This window comes from Aspergillus alliaceus (genome assembly GCF_009176365.1).
Source record: "Aspergillus alliaceus strain CBS 536.65 unplaced genomic scaffold BDW43scaffold_60, whole genome shotgun sequence".
NCBI classification, from domain to species: domain Eukaryota; kingdom Fungi; phylum Ascomycota; class Eurotiomycetes; order Eurotiales; family Aspergillaceae; genus Aspergillus; species Aspergillus alliaceus.
This window is the reverse complement of record NW_022474743.1, coordinates 2,992-12,760: the sequence shown is the minus strand read 5'-3', so window position 1 is coordinate 12,760 and position 9,769 is coordinate 2,992. Positions and strand designations below refer to the sequence as shown.

The following is a 9,769-nucleotide window of genomic DNA, read 5'->3' as shown; positions in this document are numbered from 1 at the left end:
TATCGACAGCCTTACAATATAATCGTGTCTGATCGGTTAGAGAATGTTCCCAGGAACATTTGTTTTTCTGACATGTAAAGTACTGTGTGAGCCCAGGTCAATTCACAACATTTAAAACGGGATATGAGGCACACCATCATCATGATGAAGCCTGCTATGAAGGAGACAGAAAACATGAGCACGGCCTTTATTAAGACTCGACATAACAGAATAAATAACTATGGATATTTTCCAGCTCATGCTGCTTTTTCCATCAGCTTTATTTTTTCTTCCCGCTCTATCGGCCCCTGTTAACCAGGTCGAGCCCTCTTACGTGTCAGAACCTAGCCAGCGGGGTACTATGGGACTGCTCTTGAGCTGTACAAGCACGTTCGGCCTCTGTATATGGACAGCAGTTCATTCTGACGTTGTTCCTGTGAAGCAACGTCGGGCGAGAGTCTATTATAAACTGTCACTGATGCTATTTGCTGCACTGGTTCCGGAGTTTGTGTTATATTTTGCTGTAGCTCAACGAATACGAGCAAGGAAGATATGCGGCGCTTGGCGGAGCGCTTGGGAGAATCAACCCGAATATCAGGATTGGCTCCAAACGTCTGGAGCATTCTTTGCTGTTATGGGGGGGTTCGTGGTGAAAGTGAATGAGCAAAGCGAAGGACTCGACCTTGTTACAACTATTCGCCCATCAGGATTTGAAAAATTACTGGAGCACGAGACTTTCAAGGACCTTATCAGGAAAAAGGTTCTTACCCAAGCACAACTTGGCCACCAGAACATTGAGGACAAGGGCAAGGCTAGTGACATTGCAAAACTCGTTGTCGCTATTCAGATCTTGTGGATGGTTGTACAATGTATTGGCCGAAAGGCTACAGGCCTACCGGTAACATTACTTGAGGCCCATATCCTAATCCAAATCTTGTATTCGGTCATAGCATATTTCTGCTGGTGGGAGAAACCACTAGACATTGGGGAACCTATTGCTCTTTCATTGGATTCAAACTTGTTGTCGCTCTTGGGACATGATGTCAATGCAGAAGGTACTGGTTACTTTCGGAAGCAATATTTCATTACTGAGAGAAGAGACCGATGTGAGTTTTTGCGTATGTCAGCTCGTGCAGCATATGACATTGGAGCGAACTATCCCAGCAACATACATGTCTGGGCCACGATTATGGCGATCATTAACGGTGTCCTTCACGCTACAGTGTGGAATTCACACTTTCCTACTTCCACAGAGCGCCTTCTTTGGCGTATATCAGCTCTCGGCCTAGGGGCATTTCCCCTAGCTTTATGCTTGGCCGTTTGGGAGAAGGATATAGAACAGTACGTTATGCGAGGGGTCTATGATCTGCGGTTTGCAGACGGCCATATGGTAACCTACTGGTCGAAAGCTATAGTTACAATGCTTCGGTGTGCCGCAGAGGGAGACGAGATAGAAGATGCACCGGACGAGCATTCAAGCAAGCATTCAAACAAATGGCCAGCAGGGCTCCCCATCTGGTCTCGGTTCTTGGTTGTTGGAATAATGCCTCTGGGCCGTGTTGGGTTACTTGCTTTGCATTGGGTATCTCACGCTTGAAGCTTTCCTTAGTGTGAGAAGCTTGCCGGCAGGCGCATACTCTACTCCCCGATGGTCCAACCTTTTTCCACATTTCTAGAATGGTTAAAGTTAAAATAAAATGTGCATAATGCGTTTTCGGGAAAAGTGAATTCCTTGATCGGAGCACCGTTTTTGTCAAATACATATCGAGAAGCTTTGCCATCTTCTAGACGTTGTATGTAAATAATGGTCAGGATTATGCGGTGTGAAGTGTCACTGTTGCTTACGACGGAGATTCAGCATCATACCTCCGACCCCCATCGGGTGCAGAGTCGCTGGGGTTTGCTCCTTCATAGGACCTATCTTGCTTATCAATCGTTGTTCTTTCTACAGTAGACACGCATGTTCTGTCCTGCGTTCCCTTCTTCATTTCTATATTATTGTAGGCACTCCTTGATGCCGGTTCCCATCTCATGCATAAATGCACCGGCGATGATAATTGCCAGTAGCAACCCATCTAAGCAGTCAGCAAAGTCAGTCATATCATATTAGTTCTATTCTTCCAATTAATCTACTAATTTACTACCTTCATCTGACTTTTTTCTTTACAGTATTACTAGCTAAGGGATTCCTACTCTACAGTAAAAGCTAAATAGTATCTTGAATTATAAGCCTTTAGACTAAAAATAAATTTTCCATCTCTATTCATTTTGAAGACAGAAAGTATTTAGAATAAACCTGTAGTCCGCTGTTGGAAAGAATTCTTTATCCGTCTCACCTCCGACCCCCTACAGTAGGTAAGTTGGGGGTCGGCTACAGCTCAATGGAATTCCCAGCTCAATGAAAAATTTCTATACAGTTCAATAAAAACACTAAAAAATTGCCTATTTTGATCAAGATGAAGCCATATTAGATTCACCATGCAAATATATATAAAAAGATTTCAGATGCCCTGTTTTCTCGGCTCGATAAAGCCCGCGTTGGGGTCTCATCGAGGTTTTGGCTTAGCCGGCTTATAAGAGCTCTATTCTCCTCACGACGCTTTTAGCGGTAGAACGCCGTTGGCGTTCTATACTAGCCCTATTTTCAGCTGAAATATGACACCGTATATCTCCTACATATACTAGACCATCCAATTTTTCTCAAAGTATTAGGTCGCAGGTTTAGATTGGACCGTGATAGTCCACGTCACGCGGCTGGGTGATGATCAAATTTTGAGCAACGTTAGTTCGTCCGTAACTTTGGCAACACACTCTCAAAACCCATAAGAGAACAGCGGGAACTCCGGGGTATAAATGTCTCGATAAGCAAGCCGTACGTAGCGCGATACGTTCCCAATTTTGCCGTAGCTATGAGAACGCGAGGAAGATGGGGAAAACACGGCATGATGTTGCAGTCCTCCAGCTTATTAAGAGCTCCAGTCTTCTGCGCTTTATATCCCTAACCTTTTGCTTTCTCCTCGGCATCGTTTGTTAGAAAGTTTAGCCTTTGATTCAAGGTTTGGGGGAGTCCTTATGCTAGTATGTAGGAACTGTTAAGCCTCTAACTAAACCTCAAGAATACATGTCTACCAGTAGATAATTTATGTTTAGAGTACATGGAAACATCTAGGATGTCTTAAATACCATTTAAAAGTTAGAAGCTTTGCGTAAGATTCGCGCCTCTGTTGATGTCACAGGCCAGAACGTCCTGCTCGGGAGTGTAGGGACCGGTGACTGAGGACGACGTTGCAACGCCAATGCAATGTGTGCTCTCGTCTTCGCTCGTCGAGGCGGAGTAGTACATGACGAATGTTCTGTCGTCCGGTCATATTCGGTTTGAAGCAATACTCCTGTGACTGACTGAAGAGACGTGTGTAAACTGACCCGCTGAATCACGTCCGGCGCCCAGACTGCCGGGAGTTTAGCATTTTCCACCTAGCTGGGAAAAGGACCCGGCAGCGCGTCTTGACCGTCCAAGACGTCCCAGGTTGTGAAATCGTCGGAATGCACTATCTGTGCATTAACGCCGTTGGCCGATGTCGCGAAGGCGTACTAGTCGCCGTCGGTCTTTATGCCGCCGGGATCGGCGAAATCTGCATCGATGGCTTTCCAGGGCTCGGCCAGAGTGTGGCTAGCATAGAGGGAGAGTGCGAGAGCGGGGATCTTCGATATTGACGGAGTCATTAAGACTTGAGTTGATATTTTCGTATCTGGATCTCAATTGAGACAGAGGAGGCTGACGTTTATGTTATATCTTCGCGTGAGTCCAAGGGAGGGGGGAATAAGGGCAATTCTGTTGCCGTGACCTGGAATTACCCGATCGGGCAAGACATCGGGGGGATCGGCGACTTCTACCGACACTGCTGGAAGAGATCGGTTCAACCAACACTGGGGATGACTGCTGATTGACTCCCTTGGGAGTACGCAGTAGGCTGTGCATGGTGGGACCGTTGAAATTCTCTACTTTGGCGGATGTGATGTCTGCAGAGTGTTTCGCACTTACTCCCAATCTATCTATATAATCCAGGCTCATCTTGGAGTATTAAAGCAAGTCAGCCTCGGGACAACCGCAGCAGAAGTGGCTGTGGGGGATGTTTCTTCGTTGAAATGATTAGCCCGCAACTGAACCCTAACTGATCTCTACCTTTCACCTTGACGCAGGAGAACTTCCATCACTAGACTCTCATGCACTTTGTTCAGTGATACTGCAGTTACCACAGCTTCTGTAAGCTGCATATGGGGTTGCCGGGCTCGTAAAACTGAAACGACCTCGGAGTTGAAATGACGACATACCATGGCGATTTCTCCGAGGTCAATATGATTGTCTTGCCCCAATATTGTTATCATCACCTCTGTCCCGCCCCGCTCATTCCTTCTAGTAGCCATGATTATTGAGTCTGTGCTTTCAAACTGCGATTGGCGAGCAAGAGCAAGCTGAACAACGTCGGAATTAAACTTTTCGCAAATAAAAACAATTAGCACACCACCGCTGTTGATTTCCTTCTTCTAGATTTGTAGAACGCCCAACGCCACTTTCTTCCTGTCCATCCACGTATCTGCTATAGCTGGGATGATTGTTTTCGCCATCCGACTATGCTCGTCCTGCTCCAGTAAAAGTTTTATGACCCCGGCCTCAAATTTCTCAGCAATCTCAATCACCTGGGACTCTTCAAGTGGATTCCTGCATCGTCTCAGGAGGGCCAACATAACACTTTCGCCGTGCAGAACGTTTTGTACGACGTCCGAAATAATATCCTCAGTCATCTCAATCTGGCCACGTCGGTGTTCCAAGAGGAAATTGTTAACCTCACCGTATGTGCTGAAGTTTATCAAAAGGTTCGCAGTTATATATTCTGGACTACTACATCGTTTCAGAAGGACTTCCATGACCTCTCCGCCACTGAGAGCATTGTACGAAGTTTCCGTAAGGAGAGAGCTGTTGAGCGTTATCGGGTCCTTGATATGGTCTAAAACGGCATTTAAGACATCTGAATCAAGATATCGTCATACTTTTTCGACAATGTTGTCACTCAAATGCAGTCTTCCACGGTGGCGCTCAAGGAGAATCATCATGACCTCCTTGGTATTTCCAGGGTCGTTAACAGTAGCTTTTAGCAACACATCTTCTGTAATTTCGAGCTCAGATTCTCGGTGGTCTAAAAGCAGAGAAACCACCTCTCCTTCTTGGCCTCGATTTTGTGCAGCAGCTTTGAGCGCACTCTCGGTGATGTTAATATAGCCTCTCCGATGGAGGATTACCGCCACCACGTCTCTCCCACATACTGGGTTCTTAGCGGCGGTCTCAAGAACACTCTCAGGTATCTGAATATTATTGTTTCGTGGTCAAGCAGGAAACTCAACATCTCCGTCGCGTGGTCTTATGTTCTCCGCTGCAGCTTGTAGGACATCCGTACGTATCCACATGTTGGGAACGCCTCTCTACAACAGCACGGTCACTATATTTAGATTCCCGGTTGACGCAGCTACCTGCAAAGGGGTAGTGCCGTCGTCCATTTCATAATTCTTATTATTAAATCGGGCCTCATTGCGTCTGAATAATCTTCCCACCCAGTGACTCCGTTGCAAATCTGCTAATGCAAATAGCAGGAGGCATTCCACTCCGAATACTGCTGCAAAGTGGAATATAGAGAATCTCTCGAGATGGATAGGCATATGACGAATGGGCAAATTTTGCCCGGCATAGAGGTACAGTAACTTTAAGGGTCTATCCCTTTTGCTTGATTAAACCCTGAAGAGCCGCTCATGCTCCTTTCTCACCCAGAACTCATGTTTGGCTGCAGCGGTATGTACGAAACAGTATCGAACCGCATATTCCAAAAACGGGAAGTTACGATCTAGCAGTAGATCTGGGCCTAGTAAGTGGTACTACTCCAGCCAGTGATCGAAGCAACGATATGCTAAAGTGGTGTGGACTTTCAGCTCATTGATAAGGCAGCTTCTCTGGGCTCCCTCTCGGAGGAGGAAGTCCCTGACCGACTTGTGCAGTAGCCGAACGATGTCATCTTGGATGATTATTATGAGGCGGCACATTTCAACATCCTCTTGAGTGAATATGAGCCACTCTTCTTCATCCTCTCCGTGGTACACGTTACAGGCCACTGCCAGTTATGCCACACTCAGTGGCTGTGGGGAGATGGCCACGAAGCTCATTATCTGCAGGGTTGTGTTGTTGCCTTCGGCGTTGTGACAAAGGGCAGAGTCTATCAGTTTCTGGTATAGAGAATGCAGCTCTCTGGGGAAGCTTTGCAGAGTCCTAAGAGCGTCTCAAGACCGAACATGCCACATGTCCTCGCAGACGATACCGACCCACAAGAACGTGCCTTCGGCCTTTCCTTGATCGAAGACACTTCTGTCGCGACCTTGGTGGAATAGCGATTCCTCGTGCCCAGCTCCTTGACCTTGGCTTTGGTCATGCGCTGAAGGTCTTTGGCAACTTGCGGATATGATAGTAGATTCTAGCTACGGAATTGATTCTTCAGGTACCGACCAATCTCGGGATACGGCCTGCTGGTAACTAAGATATGGAGATGACGAGGAGGGTCTGGACCGTATGCTTGGAATGTCCGCTGAATTTGGGAGAGCAGAATCTCTTGGGACTCAGCATCGCATTCATCCAAAGCATCTATAACGCAATATTTCTCGCCAGAGAAGGTGTCGGATCCAATGTCCACAAGAACAGACTACAATCCATTGAACGAACTCCATAGCTTTTCGCCTCTCTCCTTGAACTTAGGCAAAACGAAGTCTATCAATCCTGGGCGATTCTTGATCAATTGATACAGTATCCCGCGTAGGACTGCCTGGGCGGTTGACCGATCGCTCGAGCTAGAGTCACAGAAGAAGTAGGCAAGGACCTTGTTTTTGTCGAAGAAAGGGGCATTTGGTAATTCTTCGACAATAGTGATGGCTATAGTCAACTTCCTGGTCCCGGGATTCCCGTATAGCCACAAGATGTTCAAATCTAGCCGAGCGCTGCTCTCGGCAGTTTTGGGGCCAATTATCGGGTGTGCTTTGAGCCATTCTTGAAGTTCTCGAGTCTTCAAAAACCATTGGCAAGTGTACGGAGCTTGGTCTCCCTTCCTGCGCTTGAGCGCATTCTTATCCTCGACTGGGTCCGTGAGGAACAAGCTTCGCAGGCAATTTTTTTCGTCCTGCGTTAGGTTCTTCTCTATATTCATGTATAGGTCAGATTGGGTCTATGCTAAGGAAGATCGAGCACAGGAAACTCGCATACTCATTCCAGATGGTGGTATGTTTCCAGGCAAAGGCATGTTCGCAACAGCCGACGAGAGCAATTTTCCGTACACGGCGGCTGTCAGAGCAGCATACCCTTGCCATTTTCTGTTCTTGTAGGAATCTGCATAGTCACAGATTCCACGAATCACCAAACAGGGAAGCTGGTTCATCAGACCAGCCGTCCCCATCTCAAAACATATCGCTCCTGTTTTATGCGCTAACCGATCCCGCGTCTGCGAGTCCTTCATAACCTTATCACCCAAGGCAATGAGGCCGTAGCAAACCTGAGGCTCTAGAGAGCCTAGTGGATCTCTCTGGACCTTCTGCGCCGAATCACAGTCGTTACAATTGTCATTGCTGCTGGTATGATGATACGCGGTGCTGAATAGGACATCCTAATCCGGACCGGGACACCCAAACTCATCTATCATAGATGGACGCTCATCCAAAACCTTTGCGATGACGCCAGAAATACCATTATTATCTTTCGTCGCACGACGCTCAGCTTCCAATCGAGATATATGCGTCAATAACAGCTGCGGCGGGTGATTCAACATGCCCGTTTGCTCGAATCTTCCGCCTCGCACCGTCTCCCCATAATCATACTGCACCACTGCCCTGTGGGCTTGCTTACCACCACATCCCCAAGGCGAATATCAAGCAACTTACTCGGCACGCCTCCCCCAATCCCAACCATCAAGGCATATTGGATCTGGGTAAACGTCGACGTCAGGTGCGAAATCACCGCCGTGGCGGATACAGACAGTGCCGTAAATGCCGAACGGAAGGCATGCAATCACCACATTGTGACCAGCAGGTGTTCCAAGCGCGTAGGCATTGGAGTCTGTGACCGGGTTCTGGAGCTGCGGGTGTTTATCGTTGAGCATCGCGATCGCGGCTGTCATCTCCAGCGAGAGGGTGCAAACCCATGCCACCGTGTAGTCGGCATAGGATTGCAATTTTTTTTTTCGGGATTAATCGCAACGCGGACCCCTGTCTACTTGATACTCATGGCGATGGCCATACTAGAAGATCATGATTTTTCGAGCTGAGTAAATGATAAGAATGAGGTTCAGTTATGGGAGCTTTTTTCAGGTGGGGTATGAGCTGCAGCGGTGGCCGATTGGAGCGAAGGCTGGGGGAGTAGCGCTTATGCCATACTTCAGCCAGTCTCGCTTCTTCTTGGGCTTGGCAACCTATTGGTTCTTTAACCTTTGTCTCGCGTTGGAAGTGGCTTTTGTTATGGCCTTATGTTGTTTGCCGCGCTTCGCTGGGGAAAATTGGTGGGTTTCATATAAGTTCTGTCATATCATTCGAGTATCTACCATTCTGCGAGATCTAACTAGCTACTAGTACTGTGTTGGATAATATTTTGTACTGTTTTGCTACTCCATAATTTATTAACCTACTTAGATGGACTTCTGAATCTCAGCTGTTGTAGGGTCATGTGACTATCCACTACTTTTTATATAGAGTAATTTGGATGTGGATGGAGCAGCAGTTAGGGTTTCCTTATCATGTAGTTGGCTTAGTAGACAGCTTAGTTCATGTAGAATATAGCCCAAGTAATCACGGATTTGTTAAAGTGTACTCTAAAATCATCCTGGTATAGGTATTGAAGAGTAGCAGAGTACGTAGGACGTATACTTCTTTCTTACCCTATGCTTTCTGAATAACCCCTGAGCCACAGGTAGCAGTGCCATGTCCCTGCAGGAACCTTGTTCGGTCGTGCATTTTTAAATCGTACGCAGAATTCTAGAAACGTGTCCTATGGGCTCCCCTATTTTCTAAACATAAATACTAATCCGGTGAGGTGTTCAATAGTTGACCACAACGCCGATTTTGTTCTTTCTAGAAGCTGCTCATCTGGAAGAACCAGTCTTGGCCTAATCGATCGACAGCTAGAAGGGTCCTATCCCCCTAAATTCCGGGAGAAGGATGAGAATTATTATTTTTTCCTTTCTTTTATTTTGTTCGACGAAATCTATTGCCACGTGGAACAAATCCTTCGAAAGCCACTCGATTACTACATGAGGTATCCTTCGTTAACACTTCTCGGCCGCGGCTATGATTCATAGATTTTTTAGTGCTTACTCCCCCTGCGTTAGGAGGAGTGAGCTAACTAAGATCCTTTGACCGCCACGAACCGCTATCCTATCATCAGATACTATGTCTAACCGACCATCCAATTGAGTGGTCCCGTTCCACATACACAAGTCAATGGGAATTTGACCAAGTCTCCGGGTAATGAGGACTCAATGCCGTAGCAGAAGTACCATGGCCCAGCCTGAGCCTCCACAAGCGAGAACGCACTATCTTGTAAATAACTCGCAGCAGAGTATGTATTGTCTTCATTCAACAATTATTCATTAATCTGCTTAACCCAGAGTGCCGAATAGGGGCCAGGTACTTTTGCGGCACTTTCGTACTTTGCCGATCCAAAACATACGCCGACATTTCCGTCTTTTTTTTTTTTTTTTTTTTTTTTTTTTTT

The 9,769-nt window shown here is 46.7% G+C and overlaps 3 protein-coding genes across 3 annotated transcripts; 1 reads left to right on the top strand and 2 right to left on the bottom strand.

Moving 5' to 3' along the window:
- Window positions 1-332: 332 nt before the first annotated feature.
- On the top strand, window positions 333-1,655 carry BDW43DRAFT_322766 (uncharacterized protein; the record flags this gene model as incomplete). Its single annotated transcript, XM_032049618.1, has 2 exons — window positions 333-1,542; window positions 1,589-1,655. Exons 1-2 carry the CDS (start codon window positions 341-343, stop codon window positions 1,653-1,655), a joined length of 1,269 nt encoding a protein of 422 aa, XP_031895605.1. The 5' UTR covers window positions 333-340.
- A 2,320-nt stretch (window positions 1,656-3,975) lies between these two features.
- On the bottom strand, window positions 3,976-4,505 carry BDW43DRAFT_289941 (uncharacterized protein). Its single transcript, XM_032043461.1, has one exon. It carries the CDS (start codon window positions 4,402-4,404, stop codon window positions 4,159-4,161), a length of 246 nt encoding a protein of 81 aa, XP_031895604.1. The 5' UTR covers window positions 4,405-4,505; the 3' UTR covers window positions 3,976-4,158.
- Window positions 4,506-4,524: 19 nt separating this feature from the next.
- On the bottom strand, window positions 4,525-8,180 carry BDW43DRAFT_315536 (uncharacterized protein; the record flags this gene model as incomplete). The annotated part of the gene is made up of 8 exons (XM_032048095.1): window positions 4,525-4,974; window positions 5,029-5,340; window positions 6,342-6,472; window positions 6,527-6,661; window positions 6,740-7,207; window positions 7,274-7,635; window positions 7,696-7,893; window positions 7,945-8,180. The coding sequence occupies 8 exons, from the start codon at window positions 8,178-8,180 to the stop codon at window positions 4,525-4,527; spliced, it is 2,292 nt and encodes a 763-aa protein (XP_031895603.1).
- Between the last annotated feature and the right edge of the window lie 1,589 nt (window positions 8,181-9,769).